This window comes from Grus americana, chromosome 9, assembly GCF_028858705.1.
Source record: "Grus americana isolate bGruAme1 chromosome 9, bGruAme1.mat, whole genome shotgun sequence".
Lineage (NCBI taxonomy): Eukaryota > Metazoa > Chordata > Aves > Gruiformes > Gruidae > Grus > Grus americana.
The window spans coordinates 28,618,305-28,645,873 of NC_072860.1; the positions used below are offsets into that span (position 1 = coordinate 28,618,305).

The window sequence follows — 27,569 nt, forward strand, 5'->3', positions numbered from 1 at the left end:
TCTTCAGCAGCCTTTGAGCAAACTTCTAAAGTATCAGCATTTTCCCATCGGAGCAGCACTAGTCCTCCCAGCATCCCCTTTCTGAAAAGCGAGAAAACTTTTCAGGATCTCTGGGGTTGAGAGCTGGCAGTCAAAGCGCACTGGGGTGCAAAAGGCTGCTGAGTTCAGCACTTTTATCAACCAGCAAGTTTACACAGTGACTGGGATATAAAAAAACGCTATCTGAGGAAACAGATCCTGTTTATCACACCAATATATCTGCAATAGCCAGGAATGCCTCTACTCACTCTGACTCAGGGACACCACCTCTCGAGGCAGTGCCCAGAAACACAACTCTGTTTCTCTGGGACGGAGCAGATCTTGGCCCCGGGCTGGGCACCCAGGCGGGCAATGCCCCCGACGGCACCCATCAGTTCTGCCTAACATCGTCCCTCGGGAAACCCTGCTGCCCACCCACGGAGGGAGGACAGACCCGGCCGGGCAGGGGGGACGTGCCGGAGTGGAGCGCTCTGCCAGAGCCCTGCCAGCCCCTCACCCTGCAGGGTGGCGTGGGGGCAGCTCCCAGTGGGGACACGCCAGAACTCCCGCAGGTCACCCAGCATCACCTGGGTACGTGATGGGTTTCCAGCACAGCTTCTGGTGGATCACACAAAGAGAGGTCCTTCGAGGTCTCCTACGTTGCTGCTGCTAACGCAGCAGGAGCACGTCCCACAGCTTGCCACTGCTGGCGTGAAGCACTCCAGCACCGCTACACCCTGCAGGTGAAGTAGCTGGACTTGTTATTCCTCTTAAAAAAATCCAATTATCAAATGTTAATATTCTCCTCTATTTGATCAAAATCTTGGGAGTTACTTCCAACTACCTCAACAGGGTATTTTGTATCAGTTAAGTAATTAGATAATCCCTAATGAAGAGAGTACATCATAAGTATTTCAATAAACTCAAACGTGAACACCAAAAAGGTTTTCTTATTTGCTTAATCCTGTGTTTCAGTATATTACAACTGAGTGTTTACTTAAATCTTACTTCAATAGCAGTAGCCCTTCAAGTGGCACTGTGCAAATTAAGGGAAAAGACAGAAGTCTGGATTAGAATAAAAGCGTCTCTTTTGCTATTTTATACAGGGACTAATTTAAGCACTGCTAGGCAGCCCTGGAAGAACAAACTAAAAGCCTGGATTCCCCAGCCACGGTGCAGGGCTTGCAGAGTCAGGGGAGCAGGGACCAGCACCGCTGTGCTGCTCAGGCAGATTCACCTGCACAGGTCCAGTCCCCCGCGATTAAGGCCACCAGCAAGCATGCCAATTAGCACAGCCGGCTAGCCAGAGACGGGGTAAGGTGGCTTCACATCCTTTAAAGACTAGAAAGATCACCCTGCTATTTCCCCCGAGCAGTGTACACAAGCCAGAGGGAGGAAACACACAGCGAGGCGATCAGTGGACAAAATCAAGCAATTAGCGTCACCGAACTGTGCAGGGTCTGCGACCCTGGTTCTCCCAACGGGAGAGCTGGCCTGGCGCCGCAGGCAGCGCTCCCCCCTCCAAGGTGCTCCAGCTAGCACCAGGCTCCACTTTCTCCCTTTTCGTTCCCTTTGAAAGCAACACCGAGCAGGGAAAGACATAGGATAAACAGGAATAGTTTTTAACTGCTCTTCACCAAAGCCACCTCTACCCCAAGCCTGTGCTTGAGCACGGGGCACTGCTGTGCCCCCCTCCGAGTCTGGACCCCGACCAGCAGCAGGATGGTGCTGGGATGGTGCTGGAGCTGGTTCCCAGGGTGAGAACCACTGCTGTGAAATGGGGAGAGCAGGCACTCGGCTCTCTACCGAGCCCAGACTCATGCACCCATCGCCAATCCACAGGGAAAAACAACACAGCGCAGAAGGAAGCACAAAAAGGTGCCCATTACCATCCAACCCCAAAACAATGCTGGTTTACCCTCTTAAGAGGGTTTTCTGAATCCAACCGAATTGGTAGGAGGGCTGCAGGCTTGCCTTGGCTTTGGCCAGTCTCCTAGAGAACAGGACTCATTCGCAGACGTTAGACACGGCTCCGACACGGGCTATTCCTGACGTGAAGCGCAGGCTTCGAAGCAGCACCCAGGGCAGTACTTCCTAAAGGGTATCCAGTCCGGCTAACAAGGCTATGCAGTCCCAAAGAAAAAACATTAAAGCTTCTCCAAAGGCAAAAACCAGATGTGATCATTCGGTCTTGAATGCAATTTGTTGCTTCCAACAAATTTAAGAGTGAACCTTGGCAACAAGGCATCTGTATTTAGAAAAACAGAGCAACAGAGACTTGGGGTCATCCCGGGAAGGACAGAGGCCTCACAGGCTGCTCCTGACCACTCATTTGAAGACTCGGGACAAATGACAGCATATTCTTGCCATGAGGTTTTCTTATTTTATGCCCCTTCAAATCTTCCCCACAAATTACTTCAGAATTTTACTGATTGTGACTGTACCCAGCAGAGTTCCTGACTGTATGTAAGAGAAACCCATGCTGGTTTCTATTACATACAGCCTCTAAAAAAATGACAGTGCAAATGCTGCAATGCAATGTTTTAATTTTTTTTTAATTTCTTCCTGCAGATGTGGAGCCGAAACTGCAATATAAACTCTGCACAGCATAGTGAGCCATAACTCTTTTGTCCGAATACCCGATAAGATTTCAAAATGCCGTTTATACTCCCACAGAGGAACACGCATGGTTTCGATTGTTTGGTTTTTTAATGGACTATTTGCCACTCAGCCTAACAATCGCACCATTTTCCCAATGTATTTGCCACTTTCCCTTTGCTTCCTCTTCTGGAGCTCAGCCTACTGGCAGACGCACAGGCTGACGAGGAGAAAAATGGCAAATCAGATCTGAGGAATTTGAACACTGTTAATACTTTCATTTTTTTCCAATGGTTACTGCTTTATGAGTTTCCCTGGAATCAGACGTGTGTCCCAGCCCCCGAGCTGAGCCTCACCTCCGCACCCAGAACGCTGTGATGGCCTCGCACTCAAGTGATGCCGTACCCCCAAAGTTAAAATCACTGAAGAGTCACCTGCTAAAACGTTCTAAAACTATGCTTCTGGATTTTTTTCTTCTGCCTTAATTACAGGCGAGACAGAGCCAATGATCTGCCATTCTCACATTATTAGTGAAACACACTTACTGTGATTTTATTTTCTTTGTATTAAAATAAATAAATAAGGTCGTTATTCTACACCCTCAGGTAAGTATAACACAATGGGGAATGACAAGTCAAAAATTATTATTTTCTGAAGCAGTGATGAAGGAAAGAGATTTGAACAATTAACAATTTATCTCTGAGGTGGCAAAAATAAGGTACTCGCCAAGTTCTTCTATAATAATAATAACAATGCATTTATATATTTTTAAGGCTTCTCAGTCAAAAGTGACATGCCACTACTACAGAGTTCAGGAGTTTCATTTTAAAAAAATAAGTACTTCTACAACAGAAAATAAAATATTAACATGCTATTTATTGGTGGATCTTAGGCACAAGGCCCCTGAGCTTCAACCGCAGCCATCATCAGTGAAAAGACTTGAACTTCTAGTCTCTAGCTTTTTCTTAGAATTCAAGAAAGCAGAGAAATGTTAAAGTTCAAGGCTTTTCAGCTGTTGAAGGAACAGTAGGAAAAAGCTTTTACACTTCAACAGAACACCCAACACAAGCATGAAGTAGTGGCCTTAGTGGGGGTACAACTTAGGAGAGCAAAAATCCATTTGAAAGTCTCAGTGCCTGTCACAAACATTAGCTCCAAAAGGGATAAACTGCGATTCAGCCCAAATCCTGCTCTGTTTACCGAGTCCGCTGAAATATGTGAAGTGCAGATCAGCTGGAACCGACACATTTTGGATCACCGGAGTCCGCACCCCGCAGAAAGCCCACTGACTGCAGCGGAGAAGCGCCGACTGCCAGCAGCGCTGGCCGCAACCAGAACAGTCTGAGTCCACATCCCCTTTCCCCACCTTCTTCCTCCTGGTTTTTATCCTTCCAAAAGCACGGGGCTAGGGAAGAAGCGTGGCAGGCAAAGGATGTGGCGCGCACGGACAAGCTGTGGGCAGGCTGGAGGGGCGTCCTCAGCGCATCTGCAGCCTCCCGCAAGACTTGCATTTGACATCCATCTCCCCATTGTTAAGACATCTTTATCTCAGTTTTCAGGAAACGTCAGATGACTCATCTATCGGAACATCTGATGAAGTTAATGTAATTTCAAAAATGAAGTCTACTTAGGCGTATTTTTTCAAGCAAAAAAAATGAAGAAAAAATGTTTTAAAATTATTCTAAAAATCTAATTTCTGTTGCAAACCGGTTTCCTGATTTAGGAACTCAAGAGCTTATTTTTGCTGTAGACAGTTTAACAGGCTTTTAGGCATCCAAATTTAGGGGAAAAAAAAATCCTACGGCATTTAAACAAGGCAGAGCCAGAGCTGGAGCTGACTCAGCCACTCAAAGGCACAATTTGAATATACTACATAATCATTCTTGTTTTAAAATTATCCTCCTAATATATAAGGGCTAGATTATCCCACACGCATTTATCTTGATTAATGCACTACCCTAAGGACAGCCTTGCAGATTTCATTAGGACTAATTATGAAGCAGGGTATTCAACAGAGGGATGATAAAATCTTGCTCTGATTGACACGGCCCTGACCTCTTCCTTGCACTAACTCGCCAAGGTCACAGAGACACGTGTCTTCCTTTTTCTCCCCACGCTAACTCGCAGGTAACGACTGCCGCTTGTTACCAGTGCAGAGTTGAGAGAGGACCGGCTAGGTGCGCACGCAGGGCCCGGTTCCCCCAAACGACAGCGTCCAGCCCAGTGCTGCAGTGCCACCGGCCCGCAAGCAGCCCTTGCCGATGCTGAGGACGGTACCTGCGGGCGGCAACACAACAAGGAGGGGAGGCTCTCGGGGGTAGATGTCACCTCTTTTTCCTCTACACCAAGATATACAGCTTTTGCTTTCAATTCACAGGGAGAAAAAAAAGAATATCAAAATAGTATTTTGCCCAAGCTAAAAGTTCCCCTTCTGAAATCTATTTTTACCTCCTCCGAGCAGAGCAGATGAGCCGCGCTTGCTCATGGCTGGCTGCGTGCTCCGTCCCTGCACAACATCCGCGGAGGACACCTGGGACGGGGCCAAAGTCTGCTGGGCAGAGCTGAAGGGTACTGCCATTTCACGGGGTCCCCGCAGAAACTATTTGCTTTGCCTGTTTATGTTCTAAATATAGCAGAGCACACGGGCCGTCTCCAGCTCAGGAGCAAGTACTGCTATCGGGGCTGCGGCTCGCTGCAGCACTACCACACACCTGCCTGACGCCAGCTAACATAAAGCATTTTTTCTAAGACACACTAACGCTACTTCTCGGGAGCGCTGTGAGCAAAAGATGCATTCAGAGTTTGTAAAGAAAAATTCGGTGACTAATATCTGTCTAATGTCCAAGAGACAATGTTTAGTTAATACTAATATTAGACACATTTATAAGAAATCAAGTATTTTAATATTAAGGTCAATTTTTATGTGTACTGCTATTTCACTTAAGAGCAAGGGCATTGCATCCACGCTGAATTACTAAAATATTAAAAATAAATTTTGAATGTCCTAATAATTTTTTTCTCCCCCCCCCCCCCCCTTGGTAAACTATTAACTGACTTTACAGGGTCTAGACAAATCTAGTATAAGATTTCCCTAAATTGTTTTGGCAAAACTTCTAAAGTTTGCGTTATTGCAGAAAACGTAACAAACTAACTAGTGCTTGTTTAGCTGAGCACACCCAAAAAGTGACAAAGGTCTGAAACAAACCCCAAACTGAGTAACTGCTTTCCTGCCGTGCGGAAGCCAGTGCCGAGCTGGGCCATTTTCTGTTGACCAAAGGTATTTGCATACATTACAGCAGCTCTTCGCTCACAAACACCGAAGCAAGCTCTGCCGGGCCGGCCGCGCTCCGCAGGCTGCGGCGAGGGGTGTGCCGGGGCCCCGGCGCCTCTCCGGCACGCGGCACACGGAGGAAGCGCCTCAGCCACCAGCAAACCTTTTCACGTGAACGCAAGTGAACGCATCTGGTAAGCAGCGTGGTTTTAAATAGCAAATTCCTCCCCAGCTTACGGTCGGCTCCTGCGCTGACTTTACATGGGCAACAAAAGACTTCTCTGCAGAGTATTCTGAAGCTGTAATGTCACCTACAGTTATTACCCACGGCCCTGGCAGCTCTTCACAGAGGTGGTAATTATCTCCTTCATTAAAAAAGGAAACGGAAGAGCCCTGCTGACGGCAGCAGAGGAGCCCGCCGTGCCGCCGGGGAAGCCTGGCCAGTCCCCGGTTTGTCTCTCATCCAGACACAAGCCCACGCTGCGCTCCGGCTCCAGCACCACCGGCCCCCTCGCCCAGCACCGGGATCCTGCGGCACTTCCAACGACCACGGGCGTCACAAGTCTGAGGGGAGGACGCCGATTCACAGCGAACTCGGGTGATGCCTCTCATAGCGAAGGAGATTCTTGTTCAAATAACTCTGGCATCTTGCTCCAACCTTTTCGGTCAGCTCCTCGCTCTGAAAAGCACAAGGCCGGTGGGGTAGGGCTGCGGCGACTGCATGGCGCCGTGCGAACACGGCAATTCAGTGGGAAATTAAACCAGGGGACAGCGTGGGTGCTATCTCCCCAGTAAATACATCTTCTCTCTCGCAGCCCCTCAGGCAGAGGCAGGTTTAAGCCTCCGAGGCCAGGCCTGGCTTCCAGCGGGTATGCCGTCGTGGGCGCAGCGCCGCAGCACGGTTGTCCTCGCTGCGGCAGGCCATGCAGCCGCCACCACCGACACGCTGTCAGGGCAGCCCAGGCCACGCCACGCCTCGTCGCAAAGAGGAAGCGCCAGGCGGGCTAGCTGCCACCCGGGGCGGTGGCCACGGCAGCCCCATGGTCAGAGGCCCTGGGCTGCTCCTCCGGTGAGAGCGACGCCTTGGGGCCAGGACTCCCCATCGGCACCAGCGGCCACTGGCACTGCTCCTAACTCCAACGCTTTTTTAATGCATAGAAACATTTTATTTCCACATTTTAAAATTATTTTTTCTTTCCCCCTGCATGCATTATAATTACTGTAACTTTAAAATAAATTTGAACAACATAAAAACCAAAAACATTTCAATATACGTAAGTCAAACCGTGGCTGGGGTGGTGGAGCTGGGTATTTTGGGCCTGAGAACATTTGAAAGGTTCACCCTCTACCCTGATCTGTGACAAGACACATTTTTAAACTCAGGAGCGCTGCAGGATTTATATAAAACTGCTATAAAGCCACCTCCTGCCCAGCTCACACCACGATGGGGGCCTGGCTGCTCGAGCGACCTGCAGCAGCTGGTTACAGCTCCAGCCCCCTGCCTGGAGCACATCTCTGCCACCAGCCAACGCCACACGCTCCGGCTCTGCTCCGCTTCCCGGGATTTGGTCCCAGGAAGATAAAATTATACTGTAGAAAAAACTGACAGACATGTTTCTATTTCCTAACTTTTGATTTTTATATGAGTCTACTGAATTAATTCTGTACTGTTTGTGGGATGAGTATTTTAAATGTTAGGATTATTTAGTTCATAAAAAATGAAAGGAAGGTGCTGGGACCCACACGTTTAACACCTATTACTGAAACTACAGCTACAGTAAACCAGCAGCCATACGTTTATAACACCTAAATCCTAAATGCGCCCTAAAAATCACAGTGAAGCTGTACCCCCTCTCTGCTACAGCCCTGCTTGCACATCTAGAGGCACCTTGCCTTCTGCTAAGCGTTGTCCTTCCCTTCAGCAAGTGCATTTGTGAACAGACAGGATAACCACAGCAGTCCCAAACACAGAAATACAAGCAGGGTGCTCACAGACACCCAAATAACCTAGGGAGGAAAACACTCTTCTAAGATTCACCATCAGCTGTCCAGAGACACCAACAACCTGCTGGTAGTTACGAGATGGAAACAAATCCTCATATTGCTTACGTGGTTTGTGCTATTAAAAACAAAGAATCCTTACAGTGACTTTGCTGTTTCTACGTGAAGTGCCCTTTATTCCAGCTACAGGCACAGAATAATTTGGAGGCAAAGAACCAGCCACTGTAGCCATACTGGAGGATTTGAGCTCTGCCAGGCATATTTTCCCTTCGTTCCCCCTATCCTTCCCCTTCCCCTGAGGAAAACAGCAAAACAAATCAACAAGCATTAATAAAATAAAAGCAGCAAAACATCCCACTGCTGGCAGCCAGCAATTGCTCCCTTTTGGGCTGCAGGGTTTCTCTGGCTACAGCTGCTGCTTTCATTAACTGTATATCCTTGAAAATAATATAATATTTACTCACTTTCAATGAATCAAAGCAGGCGATTACGCGTCCATTTTCAACTTGGCAGCTTTTCGATGGGTGTGCAAATTTACATTCCGTGTCTGGTCGTGAGCAAGTCCCCCTTTGGAACTCCCTACACACTTCCAGCGTTAGCCATTTTGTGTCCCGAATTGGCGTGACACTAACAGCCATCTTTAGATTTTACAGGTAGTTAAAATTTCCAATAAAACGGACAAACGAGTAGCTGAACTGATAAACTGGAAATGATGAAAGTGCCACCTCCAGAATACTTTTTTTTTTTCCCCCGCTCCCTATTTTAAAAGTACGTGTAAAATTGGGTGGCCGCGATCTCAAGGAAAAGACGTGCCACCAGGAGTTCACAGCGTGACACTGTTAATCGACAGAGGTTTCGTACTTAGAGAAACGCCAGGATTACCAGCAAGGTGAGCGTTACGAAGTGTGGCCCGGGACTAGCCTCGTGCGCTCAGTAACCCATCCTGAGTGCCCACCGGAGCCCACAACGCAAGCATGAAAACGTGGCAGACCCTCTGGCACGGGATTTCCAAGCTGCTTTCAGTAAAGTTGTCTGAAAGGTAATCTCCAGGCAGCTGAATTTGCAACGGGGTTTTGTGGTGCAATCGGTATCGATTAGTTTGGCATAGACAGATGCAGCAGTTTAGAGCAACGATCGAGACTAGAATTTTTTTTTCTCTCTTTTTTTTTTTTTTCCTCTCCTCTCCTTGATTTTCGGGCAGAAGATATCTGACCTTCTCAGCAAACTTTTATTTTTACAGTAAAGCAGCCTACGGCAAGGCCCGATAGCGCCTTTCCCTCGGTTTTGGGTGGCAGCGGGGGTGTCTGGCTAGAGGTGGCGGGCGGATGCGCTGTCGTCGCAGTCTAGCTGGCAGCAAGCAAGGCAAAAAGCAGCGGCTGCTCTAGAAGCGGTCCCAAGCAGCAGAGACGTCAGGAAAGGCACTTCTTAGTACCAACCTGTAGAGAGAAGAGACACGTTACAATTCAGCGGGCGGCATTCCGGGCTGTCCCGCGGAGCCGCCGCCGCCGCCCCGCGCAGGGCACTCACGCCAGCCGCCGCCGGGCTGCGAGGAGAGGGGCCGCTTCCCCGTGCGGAGCCAGGCATGACCGGGAGCGAGCCAATCGCAGATAGCGTTGCAGCGATATTCCGGGCAGGAAGCCAATGGCGGGGGCCGTCTTATGAAAGGTCGCGCCTGTCAGACGCTGGCTGCGCTGCCCCGAGCGCCGAGCGCGCCCGCCCGACGGGGCTCGCCCGGCCGCCGGAGGACGAGCGTGTGGGCCCGGGCTCTACCCGACATGCAGCGAGGGGGACGGACCATGGCGGCGGCGGCGCCCGCTCGCGGGGAATGGTACCGTCCGCTGACCCGCCCGCCCTCCCGCCTGCGCGCCGCCGCCGCCCCGCCCCGCCGGAGGCCCCCCCCCCCCCCCCCGCCGCCGCCACCGCCCCCCCCCCCGGCCGCGGCCCGCAGGTACCGGCTTCCCGCACGGACGCGGAAAGCCGGGCCCCGCCGGGAGCTCGCCCCAACGCCGCGTTACGGTACAGTTGTTACCGCCCGGGGGCCGGTGGCGGCACGGCCGGCGCGACCCCTCCGCTCCCGCGGGCGTCGGTGCTTGTCTGAGGGACTCGAGGAGCGGCTCGGCCCCGGCGGCACCGCGACTGCCGGAGGCCGGGGGGAGGGAGGGGGCACAGGCCTGTGCGACCGGTCACTACCACAGAGCCCCGGCCCGGGGCTGCACTCGGCCAAGACCTCAGGAGATCCCGAGCCCGCACATGTGCGGCCGCCCTTCCAGGACGGAGGGATTACTCAGCACTCTGCCTGCCCCCATTAGCATACTGCAGGTGGACTACAAGCTTCCTGATAAACATCAGTCGCTCAGAAAAACATCCAGGCATTTTACATCTAGAAATGAGAGAGTAAACCTTTCCCCTCAGATGCCAAGGTGGAACGGGTGCTTCTTGGAGACGAGTTTCAGACACCCAGCTTTGCCACAGAAGTCTGGTGCCACATGCAAATATAACTCCTAATAAGTTGTAACTCTCGTCCCTCGCAAGAGCAGCCTGGAGCACAGAGCAGGGGACCCTCATGGCAGTGCCCAGGGCACGCTGCGGGACAGCCAGCACCGGAGCCCACCGCCAACACCAACAAGGGGAATCCTCGCAACAGCATCCCATCTGCCTGCGTTTAGGGGGAAGGTTGTTCGTGTCCTTGTCTTTCTGAAGACACCGCTCCCTAATTTGTATATTCCCCCTCCACCTCCCAAAGCAGCATCGCTGACACTGTCATCAGAAACACGTTGTGGGAAGTGGTGCTGGTCAGTGTGGATGCAAACCAATGGATGAAAAAAATCTACGAGGAGTCTTCTTCCAGGGACTAAGTGATCAGAACAACAACCTACAGGAGAAGTAAAGCACACCTAATGCAGCTAATAAGATTACAGCAGGCACCGTGGTTTCCTTGCCAGGACACTTCTAATCATGCCTGCATTCTTAATCCCTGCTAGCAGGGGAGAAACAACCGTGCATAATTACTTGCGAGCACAAGTTAACAGCTAGGTCTCTTCTTGGTAAACACAGATATTCACTTGCTTCAACTACCTAAAATTCAGAAGCCAGAGTCATCCTGTGCCAGCAGTGACTACTGAGCAGCACTTTGGGATACAGCAGAGATTCAGGTCTTGAAAACTCACTCTGTAACAAGTGCTCAGGCAAACAAGTTTGCTTCTCCCACCTGTGCCACATTACCCAGCCGTGATGGGTTAACACCGAGAGATTTGGAACTGCAGGGACAGTATGCCGGGACCTCACCATGCCGGGACCACAGCAGTGGGCCCACTTCAAGCAGGACTGTCCTTCACACCAGAGCTTTCAGAATCCTGAAACACATCACCCGGCCTCCAGCCAAGGTGTGCTGCAACTGACCCTGAGCTCCACAGATACAGGTAACAGACGTATCCGCTTCCTCCCACCATCACTCTTGCACAGCACAAAACGACAGCTTTTAGTGATATTTGTTATGAACATTGATTCTTTGTGAGACCCTCAGGAGCGTGTGATGCCGATACAGGCAGTAAGAGCTCTGCAACAAAGCTGTGAAACAGCTCTAAGCAGGGATTTTTCTCCTGTTCATCAGTTTGGTATACAATCCATACCAAGCATTGATTTTTCCAAGCACCGAGAAGAGTCAGAGCAGCAATTGATATATTTTACGTGCTAAAGCCAAAGCAAGTTAAAGGGCACATTTTCAAAACAAGATATTTAATTTCACTCTCATTACAAGAACAGTCACCCCTAACGAGGAAAGAAAGATAGCATGAAGGCAACATACAAAATGAAAACTGATGAAAACTATCTTTTGCGCTCACATGTAGTGAAAGGAGTAATCTTCCTGGTAAAACTCACAAAACTATGTTTTACTCCCAGCTTTGTAGTAAGTTTTCTATTTTGAGTCTGACCAGCCACTTACAGCGAAATCCTGCTCCTGTTGAGGTCAGTGACATATCTGTAACCGCATTAAACAACGCTGAATTTCACCCTTCATTCCTCAGGCTGCCAGCTACGAAAAGAAAAGTATTACTCCAAGGAGCTATGATGCCTCAAGGGTAAATCTTCTGAATGTGAAGAAATGCTGGATGTATATTTTGTCTGCACAGTTAGTTGAAGAAAAATTGTTTTGTCAGAATTTGTTATCTACCTGAAAACATAGCCAGAAATGTCAGCTTTAAAGATAGCCTTCTAGCAAAAATAGTCTGACTTCAGTCCAGAGGTGTATCTTCAATAGCGCCACTAAATAAAGGAAGATGTTAGCACAGAATTGTATTTTTTTTATCTGCAGAAACTATTTTCCTCTCACTTTGAAATTCTCTTGCGATACTCCAAGTCAATAAGGAGTCCCCAATAAGCCTCAAATACTAAAAGATATCACTGTCTGCAGATATATTGATGTCTCTCTTCGAGCTGTCTCTGATAAGCTAGGAAAGACTGCAACAAATCCAGAGGGAGGAAACATAGTGAGAGGACAGGAAAAGGTTTGAGTTGTTTCTTAATATTTTTTTTTTTTAAATTTAATTAAAATTGGGGGTGGGGGGGGCCTGACAGTTCCCAGACTCCACCTAGTAGGCCATTCAGTACTAGAGGCTGTTCCTAATCCACAGCTGGTCTTTGAAGTTCACCTTTTGAAATTTGGAAGTATTTGCTACTTGTCCTGGCACTGTTGCAACATTGGTTTGGACAAAGCATAACCTTTCCTTCACTGATTACTGGGAATACGAGGAAAATGAAGCTAAAAATACTGAAAGCAAATTAAAAAGTGATTCTCGGAGAAGACAAAAGAGAGAAGTAACACTGACAAGTCATTCCTCAAGAGGGTAAGAGGGGTGACTTAGTTGTCTGCTGAGCTGGGTCAATGAAAACGATTAAGAAACGGCTTCACAAATCAACGGGAAGGTTATCTGGAAGTGCCCAAGAAAGTGAAACTAACACAGAAAGGACCACGTGATTATGGTTCTGATGAAGTACATTCAATTTTTATTACTTCCCATTATGGCTATAAAGAAGTGTTGTACAGCCAGGTTAATGATACACTTTTCCTCCTCTTCCTGTTACAAAAACCAGGTATCTGAGCAGGAGTGTCACTGCACTGGGAACTGTTCCCCAAGAGCCGCTGCCTTCACTCTTCCTGTGACTAACTGGGTTTGCTGGACTTTCCTGTTTTCTCTATCTCAATTCACAGGCGTCTCTCAGAAAGAAAGGCGTATAAAGCTGGACAGGCAAAAAGCACAACCCTAAAGGAGAACATGGCAGTGCAGAATGCTATTTTTATGCTCAGAGGAAGTGGAAGCTGAAAACGCCAGTCTCAATGACATGAGAACTGTCAGCAAGAACAGATAATTACACAACATGAATCCATCCTCATGACAATTACTCTGATGAGATAGGAAATGGAATAAAGTCAATATTCTATTTACATTGACGGTACAGTCTCAAAGCTTGAAATTGCCAAATGGTTGTCTTTTAAATAAATACAAAAATTACTGACTGCCTTACAGTATTTTCAAAACACCTCTGCCAAATTCAAAGTTTACCAATAACATATCTCAACATAAAATTTGGAACAGATACAGCAATTACTTCATGGCACAATTGAGGGATATAATTACAGCGCTGTCACAAAATTAAGCAGAAACAATGAGCTAATTAACATCTTGGCCACCTAACAGTGAAGGATTGGTTAAAGAAAAATATTCGTTAGTAAACTACTGCTGAACAAACCAAACTGGTCTCGTACTCTGGCTCTGTAGGAACTGTACCCGCTACGCCGACACGACAGCAGGTCAAAGCAAATAGACCCCTCTCTCAATTTGGTACTTCTGCATGTATCGGGGGAAAAGGAGCGTGCAGAGGCAGCGGCACGGCACAGCAGCTCCGGAGAGGGAATGCCCTGATACTGTACCTGCCGAGAGGAACTTCAGAGCGCCCCACAGCCCAGCAACTTGTGGCATGAACCGAGCTTGGCAAAACTGCAAGCACCTATTAGCACTGAACCATTAAGCAAGTCCCACACCCGATTTGTAAAAAAACTGCCAACATTACTTCTATGACCCAGATATTTTGCATAATACACATAGTTTTAGGAGTAGCAGTACTAGTAGTAGTGTTTTAAAGGTTATTTCTGTACTGGTTTAGCTCTGACAGAGTGGCAACCTCCCACTGACTGCAGTGGGCTTCTTGGGCAGATCCTCATCAGATGTGTCTGGATCTTGAGTATATTTCACAGTTTCTGAAACCATTCTAGCAGAAACACCTAACTGTGACATTACATCTGAATTTAACACATCCAAGTGTACTCAGTTCATGAAAACTGGATAAATAATGAAAAAAGAGGCAACACGTTGTAAAGTAAGTTCCCCCATTGCACAAGCGTTACTGCAGCATGCAGAAAGAAAGAATTTCCTTGAAATCAGTTCTCCAAGATTTACCTCCCTAATCAAACTGTGAACCAATTCCCAACAACAGTTTAACGGCACTGACGTACAAATCCCATAGCCCAATCCTTTCTTACTTTAGATTAATTAGAGTAATGCTATTTTCAAGTCAGAAAGTTATACTACAAATTCCATAAGCCCTCTTTCCTTTAAAGAGCAGACGGTTATGAAGTAACCACTATTACTGTGATTAAAAAAACCCTTTAAAGTCAAGAAATATACCTGTTGAAATTTTTCTTTTTTTTTTTTTCTTTTTTATAAGCTAGGGTATGTATCAATCTCCTTTACAAAATCTGGGGCTTCAGAGATGGGCAGAACTCACGTTATCTGACAGCAGTAGATGGATGTATATTTATAAACTAAACCAGGGAAAGGTCAGTGTCTGTCTCCAGACTAGAAAATATGTATACGAGCTATTATTCTGCTCTTTCAACTTGTAAGCCAGAGACAAAAAATGGCAGGGAGGACTACTCTGCATTTAATCCATTTGGCCACTGATTTATGTATCACAAAGCATTCACACATCCATCCACACCACCGAAGCTGCAAATATTGTTTCTGGTAGTAAAAACACATCCATACCGTAATGCCTTTACCATAACATTTACATAATATATTTTAGAAATAGGAAGTTCTGTATTATCCTGACATAGGGGAATTTCAGCTACAACAGAAGTGACATTTCCCACGCAAGTCTAAAAAGAAGTTGTTTATCTTTAAAAATAACAGTAATCTAGCGATTTAACTTAAAATGCCGAGAAGTAATTTTTTTAAAAAAGAAAACAAACGGTATTGAAATAACCAAAAGCTCTTTTATTAAAAATCAGTCTTATATGCTTGTTGTAATGACTATTAATTTTAAACACCAAGTTTCTACACAAAGATGTTTCCAAGGCCATAACTAAACAACTATGCGCCCTTCTAAAAAGTACAGAGCTATTGATTAATCAGACTCTTGCACATTAAAGACATTTTGTTTGATTAACTGCAAGCGTCCGTAAGACCGGTGACGCAGGAGAGAGGCGTGATGACCTACATTGATGGCATCACACCAGGATCAGTCTCCCACAAGCCCAGCATCTGCTCTGGGGCAGGACAGGGGCGCAAGCACAGCTGGCCCGGCCGGACGCTCACCCGAATCGTTCGCCCCACGCTGTCCCCTGCCACCAGAAAGGTACATTGCACCTGTGAAACGCTTCCTACTCTCTCCTGCCTCATGCACACGGGTGACTTTGTAATGCCTGTTACTTCCCCTGCTTGCGTCAGTGGGAGCAGGCTGGGGTGCCGGCCGACCCTGCAGCCAAAAACTAATACAGAACGCCCCGCACACAGCCGTTTCTGCGTGCATTCCTCAAGAACACAGCCACGTGGCGAACTGCACATCCCAGAACTGAGATGCAAAACTGGAAGGTACGCGTAACCCTGGCAAAGAGGATAGCTACACACCACTGACAAACACTCCCATATTGACAGTTCTAACTGTACCTCTGTGTGTATATATATAAAAGGTTATATCTATAAAAAACATGATTATTAGCATCATCCATGATAACAACTGCTACAGAAAAAAGTGATGTCCATGACTCAGCATGGGAAGCAACTGCTTCCCTCTAATATCGAATTCAGCTGATACCGATGGTTTCGGAGAGGAGAAGCGACCCAGAGGAGCCCTCACTCATGAGAGACACAGCAGACACCCAGCCAGCTTCTTGCAGGTCAGGTGCCTTAACACCTACGGTATAGCAAGGAAAAAAATACTGGCACCTTATTGCTGCTAAGGCTCTAAATTAAAGCTACACATCACCTCTAGAAAAGTTCCCACTTTTTACAATCAGCTATATCGTTTTTCATTTCCCTTCCTAAAGCAGCTGCCACCTGGCCCTGGTTGCAAAGGGTGGCTTTGTCCTCCCCCAGAAATGGATCCCGGATTTGGGTAAAATGAGTCTTCAGAGACCACTCTGGTGAGCACCTGATGGATTATGGCATATACACAGCCAGTACTACCATTATTATTAATTTATTACTAATAGCATTTGCTGTAGCCAACAGGCTCCTCTGCCAAGCCTCGCTAACCTGCCCCAGTCCGGACACCCCCTCCCACATTTGCCCCCGTCACCAAACTCAAGATCTCAAAGTCCTTGCCCATTCACATGATGATCGTTTTGTTATGTGAATAATTATGAACTAGGAGTCTGGATGCAGCCACCAAATCCTTGCACATGTCAAATTAAACAGCAAGATTAAATCTGAACTCAGTTACCAGAAACGGCAGAGGCCATCCGTGCCACGTGCTCCGAAGCGGTGCGTGGTCCCACTCCCGGTCACACCCCACGTCCCACTCCCCTGAGCCACGGCGCAGCCCTGCTTACCCTGCGGAGAGGCAGACTGCCGCAGCGGGGCCTGCCGGGAGCACCGGGGCATCTTCGGCAAACTCCAGTGTGGGGCACCTTACCACTAACTAACCGCCTGCTGCATAAAGGGGCATGCTCCTGGCGAGGCCAATCACAAGTTATAATTACGTGCGCTGCTTCACCTCGCATCTGACTTGAGGGCAAACAAAAAGGGACGTGAATACAGATAATGAGGAACACGTTATACCGAGTTCCGCTTTCGACAGCCAGCTAGAGCTCAGGTTTCGATGGCCCGGTCACTTCAGCTCAGCAGTGGTGAGCTGTGGCCATGCTGTGACAAACGCATGCTTCTCTCCAAGAAGGAGGAAATTACATGGGAACGGGTGAAATGGGGTCGCCGATGCGGAAGGGACCGAAGGAGAGCAGCACTCCTCCAGCCAGACCCGTGGCAGCGCCGAGCCGGCACCCCGGCAGCACTGAGCGCAGTGCCATGCAGCCCGGGGACCCGCGCCTCTGAAATCGCCCAGTCGCCAGGAATCGCAGCTCTGCCTCGCCGGGGACACCCAGAGCAGCGAAGCATCGCCAGCGTAGCGCGAGGATGTGACTGCCTGACCTCTGTTACCGTTAACGCGACTCACAAGGCAACGACAGTGCTGGAAAACTACTCCTGCACCTGCTGCGAGAGAGGAGATAAAAGCCGACTGCATTTCAGTTCAAAGCTTTCTGTTTCTCAGAGAATCTCAAATCCAAACCAGAGTGTTTTCCATGTTTTAATACATTCTGGTCTTACATTTATCAGTCATATCCTTCCAGGATAGTAAAAACTTATATGACTTATCAGAAAATAGAACAAATCTAAAATAATGTCGTTATTTATGTAAGAATCTAAATCCCAGAGAACGGGGTTTTTACCTCTCTATGCTCTGTCACCATCCAAGGCATCAGAGATAATTGTTATGCACCAGTGCAAGAGCAAAATGATTGTTTCATTTACAGCAAAACTAATCAAGTTTAGGAGACGTTTTCCTTGACTTAAAGATCACTACACATACAGTGCTCAGCAGCACAGAAACACTTATTGATGCAATTAATTCTGCATCATGCACAATCTCACCCAAGATAAATACATGTGTCTTCAGACATCAAGGAAAAGCTCCAAATTAGTCACCAGTGTTAAAAAGAAATAATAAAAACTGAATGACTATGCTTTATTTTAGGAAAGAAGTGAAAAATGTCTTTGAGATCATTTTTTAACCAGTATTTGCTATAATTTATTGTTATGCTTGTTCATCTTGAATCATGAGACTTACGTAGCTAACAATAATCGTGAAAAACAACCCACTAACGGCCCCTGTTCAGAACAGCTTCTGCTGCTCAAAACCTCAGCCAGAAGAACTGCCACGACTGCCGGCGGTGCCTTACAAAGGGACTTCTGAGCAAGGCTGCTCCCCGCGCGAGTTAACAGGGAGACCTCCCAGTGCGGTGCAGTGCACGGGGTTTAAGGCTACCCTTCCTCCCCGGCTCTGGCAGCTGTGACTAGTCGGAAGGAAAAGCAGCTCCTGCTTCCCAACATCGTGCTCTCTGATTTCCCAGGAGTAGTCAGCCTGCAGGAATGACATCAAGAGCTGGCTTTGGTGATAAATTTTGCTAACACTCATTTTGTCTGTGGATTCCCCAATGTCTGAATGGCCCAGCTGGTGTAACGCTGCTCCAGTACCTGCTTGCACACAACTTTTCTCTTGTTTTTAGCCTTTTGCTGTTGGGAATAAAGATGAACTTACAAGAGGATGAAAAAGATCTCCGGTTATTCAGTGCCCAGAAGGCGGCCCTTCCAGAAGGCATGTGCTCGTACGGGAGGCAGCTGCAACACCGTCACGCCTGCAGCCCCGCGGACAGCACTGCAGCAGAACCCCCAGCCACCGCTGGCACGGGTCCTGGCGCGTTCCTGGGTCCCCGAGTGAGGACGGCTTCAGGGACACCATTGGTGCAACGCACCGTGGCACGCAAGATCACCCACAGGCTGAGCTCACTGAACTTACATTAAAACGAAAAAGAGCGAGCAGCAGCCTTGCTGGAAGGTGCACTGAGCACGGTGGCACCTTCTTCTGCATCACTGCAAATGGTAGCTACAAGGGTTTCCAGCTCCAGACAGATCTTTAATAATTTTTGTTTCGGGGTTAGGGATTGGGTTGTAACCCACTACTTTGCTAAGTTTTTATTTACGGCTGTTGCATGGCTGAGCTATCCGAACTATTTCTGAGCTCCCACCTTCCACAGAATAATCAAGGAACGCCTCCGAGGCAGAACGAATGCAGACCCTTCATTACCCTCTTGCATCCTTGTACTCCTCGTGGTCTCACACTGTAATAGCTGCCGGCTCGCTCTTGTTCCGACAACACGGAGCACCACCACAGCGGCTCACTCTGCTTAGGTCAGGCCGAGGCAGTGGCATTTCCCACCGCTCTAGCAAAGCCCTGCACACGAGGCTTGCGCTCTGGTGTCCGCTACAACCTCCTTCCTGAACAAGGAGAAGCGAACTGTGTCCTTTTGGCTCGCTCCGTAGGCAAACTTTTTTATGCTCAACTGGTGCCAAATCACAAAACACCTAACCTTCAAACTCCCATTAATTCTTCTTGCAATGTAAAAATGGATCGGTTTCCCCAAAAAGCCTGCTACAACAGGATAAAAGTGCCAATGCTAACATGTCAAAGGACCACAACTGTGGACCAAAAATTTTAGACAAGAAGTGTCTACAAGACTCAGGTCATTAGTTACTTTAAACATTCTTATTTTTTAAATGACCCAAAAGAAGAATGACACCATAGGAAAACCCAACACAAACCAGTGCTCAAGCCCATTGAACGGTGCCACTGACACACTGAGCGCTAATCCCGCAGCTCCGTCTCTCCTTTCCTGCCCGGGAGGAGCCGCGGCAGAGGTCCTCCTGCCAGCCGATGGGGCGGGAGCGAGCCCCCGTGCTAAGGCAGCTCACCCACACACAGCTGCTGAGCTGCCCCGCAGCTCCGGGGATGAGAACGAGTCTTAGGAAAAACCATGGAATATTTGGAAAATAGCTTCTGAAAAGATTTAAGAAAAAACAATTTTTATAAAAATGGTGATTAAAGACAGAATGCTTAGAAGTTGTAGAAAACAAACCAAACAAACCCAGAGCACTAATTTTGTCAGTCATGCAGAAAAGTGAGTGAAAGAAGTTCAAATTCTTGTATTTTAGTGGCCACCATTAGCTGTATTTAATTAGAAGAATTGAACAGAGCTGCGTCTACTTTCGACAAAAAAATCACATCATTAAAGATTTATTTATGGAATATATTTGCACATAAGTACAGGAGCTCAATAAAATGCTGATAAGCAGCAAGCAAGATATTTTCCCAGGGACTTTCTTCTAAGCAGTTTGCAAAGCTAAGTCACACAGCAAGTGTCTGCACTCCCAGAAGAACATTTTTAACTGTTACACATCAAAAAGCTGAGAAGCACATAATTACATTATCAGTGTCACGGACTCGCTACCTTTGATTTTTTCACTGCTTGCGAAAGAAGTCTCACTTTAAGTTAAGTTTTGCCTATGTATCAGGCACTGAAGGGTTCCCATATAAAAGTACATATGGAAAGGATGTCACTGAAACCCAAAAGCAATCACACAAAGCCAAGAATGCTGCCCAGGCACTAATAAAGTCTTCCCAACACTGGAAGAAACATTTTTTTGTTTGGATTTTTTTTTCCAGCCTCCGAGAGTCACAGAAAAAAACACTAGAGTTTATTTCTCACAAGTAAATCACGCTGTGTTTATCAGTGTGTGCAGTTGGCAGGACCTTCCTTCCATGGAAACCAGATGGCACAAGCGACACCGAAATAGCCAGCGTCCCTTGGGGATCAGGAGGAGGAGGAGGAAGGGTGCCAGTCCCGCACAGCCAGCCCCGAGTAGCCCCAGCCCACCCGCACCTCCGCCGGCAAAAGCCAGCAGATGTTGGAGCACCAGCTCTCGGGCGCCTGCGCGCACACACGTATTTTCTACGGTGAATCCAGGCCTAACTACTGCTGCCTTCAGCTTGGCAACCTGCTTGGAAAACCTGACACATCTCCCTGGTCCAGCGAGCTCCCAGAGCCCGCGCACTCCTCCCCGGTGCCCTGGGGAGCACGGCATTTAGAGGCTTGAGACCTCGGGTATATCTAGACCAAATTAATGCAGCAAACTTCATTTGCTCCTGCAGCAATTTACTGAAATGTAAAAGAAAAGCTTATCTCCTTGAACACTGTGTAGGTGTCGCTGCAGCTGAGATAACGTCACTTCAATGCCAGAGCCAAAGCTGTCTCAGGAGCGCGCTCCCAGCCTGCGCCCTGCTGTGGGTTACCCACGGTGGGCTGCAGCCACGCACCCGTGGCCATCTCCTCCCCGTGCAAAGGGGCAGCTTGGGGTTAACGACTGCCGAAAGGAGCACCCAGGGCCTTGCAGAACCCAGCGGAGCGGCTCCGATCGCTCTCCCTTCTTTAGAAGGAAAAATTCCCATTAACTTCTCTGGAAGCAGGATTGGGCCCAAAGCCCAAACATGCTCTGGGTTCCCAAGTCCTTACTCACCGCTCGCAGTCGGACTCGCTTGCGCGGGAGCCAGCAGCGCGGCAGGAATGTGCGGAGCCGCCCCAGGTGGCGCGGGCAGCAAGGGCTGCGGGGAGCCCAGGGTCCGGCGCCGCGCTGTCCTCCGCTCCTCCAGCCCCCACCGCTGGCATCTGCACCCGAGCTCAGCCGGAGGAACGATTCTGTGCTTCGCACTGGTGCGTTAAATCCCTACAGGTACCTCATAAACGCTGCCTCTCTCCATCTGTGGGTATGCACAAAGGGTGAGCGCCGGCACCGTCGACTGAGCTCCCCACGCAGGCTCCTCAGGCAAACCTGAGCTTACAGCCACCCAAGTCCGGACGCAGTATTTATAATGCTTTCGACATTTTACTTTTCTCTCCAAATACCACCTGCTCCAAGTTCAAGCCCAAGGCATATTTTGCCTTGCCAGATGATCTGCGACCGTCTCATGACTTATTACATTGTTATCATCACTAAGCTTAGCAAACAGGGCTGCTGAGTCTATTAATTTTCTGAAACACAAAGTCCGACACCGTAGAAACAAAACATCTCACTACAAGATATATAAAATGTGGTATAGTGAGATAAGGGGAAAATTCAGTGCACGCTCTGTTAATTTTTTTCTGTGCCACTGCAAGCAAGACTGATGCATTTTTGTAAGAACCAACTCTGAATATAACATTAATGACAAGTAAGTAAGTGAAAAAAACTCCTTCTTCCACAGCAGCCTCCCTCAGCAGCAGACAGTAAGGTATGCTTCCAACAGGAAAACTGGACTATATGCAGAAATGAACTGCCACTCTGAATTCAAACAAAGATCTGATAAAGTGAGTCAAACGCTGCTGGCCTAGCAATGGAGGGCTCTGTGAAAGCTCACTTTTCAAAATGTCAAAGGACTAGACGTATTTTAACCCCTCTAGTACTTACTCCTCTTTATTGTGCTGAAATTCATTCGGATTCAGCCACTGATATACAGCTTGCATATTTATGTCCCAAAATATTTTTCTGTGAAAACAAATATTTGGCGTATTTCCCAAAAACACGAGGTCCAAAGAGCAACACAGGCAGTTGCACACTTTCTGACAGTGCTTGAATAAGGGCTGGAAGTTGTTTCTCTCCGAGAGTTCTTGCCAGCAGCGACCGGCAGCCCCAGGAGGTAGCGGGGCTGCAGGAGGACCCACGGACCCGGGGGGCTGAGCTGGCTGCCCATTATACACGTGGCTTATGGAACTGATCATCTGGCTACACAAAACTCACGGCCAGTTGTGGTTTACTCCATCCTGGCTTCCTCGGTTTCCTGCCCAATCTGTAGGTTCAAACAAAAACGAACTCCAAGCACACTATTTAGCATCCTTGTGCCAGATGTATACTTTTACTTTAACTGCTGCTGCTACTTCTAAGTAATACCAAATAGCAATCATCCCATTGAAAATTCAAGCCACGTTTAGTGAGAACTTAAGTTAGGCTTTAGTGAGGACAGATTATACCTATTGCAAACATTGACTTTTTTTTTTTGTTATAGTACATTAAAAAAGAGTTCTCCCAGCTACCTCAAATAAAGATATTTTGGAAAAATATTCTAACAATGCAGCATATACACATAATTTGAAACACTGACTATTTCACAGGGTAGTAGCTAACAGCAAGTAAACGTTTAAAAAAAATAATTGATCCCAGAGGAAAAGCAATTCTCGTGGTTCATAGCTGGATTTTATCCTGAGGTCAGCACACCTCAAACCCTCACATCGAACAGCCTCGTGCGCATCAACCTACGCCGGCTCAGCGCTGCTGCTGTCGCTCTCCTGGTGCATCCGCTGGAGCTATGGCAGAAATTTCAGATCAGCCTCAGAGCAGGAAAACGTACTGCTGGTTCTGAATGCATGTAAAACAACAGCTGTCACTGGCTTTATTCTCCAAACAAAGCAAGGACTAAGACATTCACCTGCACAAACTGCTGAAGGTAGTAGAGCGGGAACGGGTGACATCGACTGCTCACTTGAACATCCTTACCAGGAACCACGCTCCATTATAAAATGCCGTATCAAAACCTTAACCTCTCAACTTTTTATATTAAATCTGTATTTTTTTTATCCTGAGGTGTATCCAAGTTTCATCACAAGTGTGACACAGTTTTAACGGTCCCTTCTCTTCCCTTATTAATTACCCTGAACTCTCACTGACGCTACTGGGAATTGCAATTGCACATACTCATGGCAGAACAGACTCCAAATGTCACCGAGGATAGCAATGAAAAACCGTTCACATGTTTATCACTTCGGTAAATAATTATGGGGTAGTAGGAAGGAAATGTTGTTTACTTTGCTGCATTACTTGGGAAACTAAGTTTACAATATGTAATTGTTAATAAAATAAAATAAAAAATAATAATCACAGGCAACTGCTCCAATCCCTAAGGAACGCAAACAGCGGAGACCACCACGTGTGCAGGCAAAGGAAAGCCCTGGAGCCCTGCCGGCCCCGGGTCCTCCTGCCACCCCCCTGCCCATGCGGGGCTGGAAGGAGCAGGACCGACGTGAACGCAAGGGTCCCTAGGGAAGCGATCAAACCCAGCCAGACTCCTTACAGTCGTTAGGTACATAAAGCACATTAACCGAAATCCGGGATCTACACATCCGAGCCCTGCTCGCGCTCCAGCAGGACCTCTGAGCCCGCTGGCAGCACCTGCACATTTGTGCGCAGGATTATTCTGCCAGCACTGACAAACACTACAAAACCAGATCATTTCAGGCAGCATCTGATCACTGACATTACTGTCCTGCCTCGCTCATACTGGAAAACCATCATAAAATATTCAAAATACAACCACAGTAAAATTCCTTCTGGACAGGAGCAGCTGCAAGAATTTTTTGATAAATATTAATAGTTACAGAAGTCATCCTTGACATGGACAAAAATCATAAAAATAAGACAACAAAAGGGAATAGAACTTTTTTTGCAGTTTTATCTTAACGATCTGGTCTTTGTTAACAGCAAAATCACCTCTTCATAGCATTTGCATCTAAAAATGTGCATAAGGCAAAGGAAAACACATATTAAGCCTTTCAAGGTAATGAATAGTTACTGCAAGGCATCTTTTATAATCCAACATGCGTGACTTCTTCGGTGTTAGCGCTGTTAGAAAAATGATGGTTGCAGCCCATACGGGCAGTTCCTAAGTAGCAATCTTCCTCTGTTCTGGACATCAAGAGGTGCTAAGGCTCATCCTCCTAATTACAGGCATTCCTGTGTCATTACTACCTCTGCATTAAATCTGAAGCAGCAAAATAAAGCAAGTACTTAAAGGAAACAAAAACAGAGAGGAAAGCGTGTGTTTTAACCTGAACTGGCCAGGAGATCTTCATCTACACCACAGGTTTAAAAACCTTTACTGTGGCCACATAACCCATCCTGGACAATAAAAAACACGTGGCTTGAACGGTCTGTCTCCTCTGGGCAACCAAAATAACGGCCCTGTGGAGCAACAGCCTTTTGACTGTTTAATGTTTCAGCTGTTTGGTGGGACGCATGTCCTGCTCCTGTACTTCAGATGTATTTTCCAGGTTTCCAGCATACCTGGGCTCTAAGCTCAGGGAAGTCACATTTGCACCTGACGCTGGGATGCAAAGCAATGCAGCTCGGACACTGCGCAGAGGCCACAGAACAGCACATTTATCCGTCCTCTACAAACCCCTTGGAGGACAGACTGCAGTGAATGACATTACACATCTTTTTCAATTGCATCTTCCCTGCTTATGAAATTTTGGGAAGTAGCATTTTCAGTGCTCCTAGGACACGCAAAGCAGACAAGCACCAGAAACCTCCAGGCAAAACAGGTTTTAAAAGAAAGCAACAGCACCTGCTACTTTCAAACGCTTGTCAGTGTGTGATATTTGTCACGGAAGGGTCTAAAAATGTTAGTTTATTCAATACTTGGCCTCGCTATAGGAAGCAGAATAAACTCATTAATTATTACCAATACAGGTAAATAACAAACAGCATCTGAGTCTTAGCGAAGCGACAGAGTACTAGAATCCAAGAGGCGGAGCGAGGCAAAACAAAATTTAACCCACCTCCAAAACTGAAAGTGAATGTCTACATTTAAGGCTTGAAGCAGCTTGATTCAGATTTATTTCTTTCTCATTATATTGTTGAACTCCCCAAAGCAGAATGAACTAAGATCATTTCCAAACCAAAGAAAAATCAGCAAAAAACCCTGAAATTTTTACGTGCCTCGCCAGGCATGCTGAGGCCAGCAGCAGCAGAGGGTGCGTGCCCATCGCCTTACCCACAGCCCCAGCCATTCCGAGGCGCCGTGCTGCGGCTGCTGCGATGGCGAGGTACAGTAGGAACCTGCATGGCACCCTTCCAAACCCCACTCCAGCATCTTCCTCAGGATTCTGCTTTCATGATCGCCTGTCACCAGGATGAACTGGGCTGAGAGCCCTTGCACACTGTACACCAACTGCAGCGAGTCAGTGAAAGAGTAACATCTTGGCTGCGATTGCCTACAGAAAAACCTTTGAGTAAAGACTGAATTATGATTACGATTACTTCTGCAATTAGATAATACTATACCAGAGAAATTTTAAATTAAAATTCTCTGCTTCCGCTAATTAAACTGTTTGAAGAAACTCCTGAAGATAGATACTATCCATTACCTTGTTAATCTACCAGATCTAAAAGCCTAACATCTTCTGCCACGAGGGTGAAGAGCATGGGTCAGATGCCTGCCGAGGAGGGTCCAAGCTGCAGGCAGTTGTCGGATACATCTGAGCTGCCCATTTCCCGTGTTTGCAAACAAGCTTTCAGCCCAGAAAAACACAAAGCTCGTGCCTAGCCAGCACATGGCACAGCTGTACTTCACAACGCTTCTGAGACAGCGAGCATAAAGGAGGATTTTGTGGGTAAATGAGAAGAAATCACAAAGCAAAGCTGTTCCCACCGCAGGGAACGCCGGCGCTGTGCAGTGGATGTATGGAAACCATACTCTCCACTGCAGCCGAGGGGGGTTTCCACAGGACAGCTTTGACTCCGCTTCCTGACTGAAGTGAATTACAAATCACTCGCTTAATGCCCCGATTTTGCCCATTGATTCAACTGCCCCATAGCACAATTAAGCATCCTTGGACTCAGGCCCTTGCCTGCCACTCAAAATAAATTTAATCCAATGATGGCTTTAAGGAACTGAGACAATAAACGTGCCCTGTCACCGTCTCTCTCACATACCAGACTAAGAAATCTGTTGTCTGCGTATCACTCCTCAGTAGCATGAGTAAATAACAACTGCACAGTCCAGTACTTTTAGGTGTCACGTAAACTAGGCAGACTCCACAAGGACCGTTAAATCATGCCTACAACATACGGGGCAATAAGTTTTCAAAATTTTCTCAAGTCTGGAGACTACCTGGTTATAAAACTTTGAACATTCAGTCACCATCGCTTTTCTATTTAAATATCTTTTATTTCAACTAAGCCTAAAGAAGCTTTGTAGCTCAGAAGCCTAGCCTTTAAATCCAGGGAAGTCCAACTCCATTTTCCAATCTACAGTTCCAGTCTACACCTGATCCAACACGAGCTGAGAAAAGCAGGGTGACATAGGCCTCACAAAATTTAAATTGCAAAAGCACGTGGTGCAACCGCAGAGCTCAGCTCAGCGTACACCCAGCGTCCCCATCCCCTCCAGACGGACTGTCGGGGTGCTCCGCTCCCCACACAACCTGACGGGCAGCGCTCCAGGCTCAACCCGCACCGCACGCAGAGAGACTCCCAACACCTTGGGTTTCTGCACTGGTACATCCCAACACCCAGCAGTTTTGTCACCCATTTCAGTGAAACTGGGGATGCCAAGCCTCTCATTTCTTTCTCTTCTGTCTACTTTAAACTGTCATAACGTTGTTGCACGTGAGCAGGGGCCAGCACCAAACACAAGCAGGCAGCCCCAGCGGGAAGCTGCGATGGATTGCAGGCTCCAAGCGCCCGACCTCAGGCTCTCACCTCAAACTTCCCCTGCAGCAATAAGTCTCATCGGTTAATTATTCATTATGCAAATTATTTCCTTGTTGTCACTTTGGAACGTGTTGTTGTTTCATTAGAATCTTTTTTCTGTAGTGCTAAAGAAGATACAGTCGTTATTTATTCAATGTTACTACTCGTTATTTACACCCCTCTCCTGTCCATTATGTCTTTGTTCAACCTGCTCCCACACAGTTTCACTATCTCTACTTGTCACCTGCGTCCTTCTGCTACTGCTGTGCATACTCCCCCCTCAAAACACC

At 47.5% G+C, this 27,569-nt stretch overlaps 1 protein-coding gene across 14 annotated transcripts in view; it reads right to left on the reverse strand.

The window, feature by feature from the left end:
• Nucleotides 1-27,569, reverse strand: part of MBNL1 (muscleblind like splicing regulator 1) — a 107,781-nt gene that overhangs the window by 70,822 nt on the left and 9,390 nt on the right. For 9 of the 14 annotated variants that reach the window (XM_054835648.1, XM_054835647.1, XM_054835654.1 and 6 more), the window contains exon 2: nt 8,353-9,324. The exons of 3 other annotated variants lie outside the window; for them this stretch is intronic. In XM_054835648.1, coding sequence (XP_054691623.1) covers nt 8,353-8,526 — 174 coding nt within the window. In that variant the 5' untranslated portion in view covers nt 8,527-9,324. 2 more of the 14 variants (XM_054835645.1, XM_054835660.1) reach the window with 2 other exon arrangements.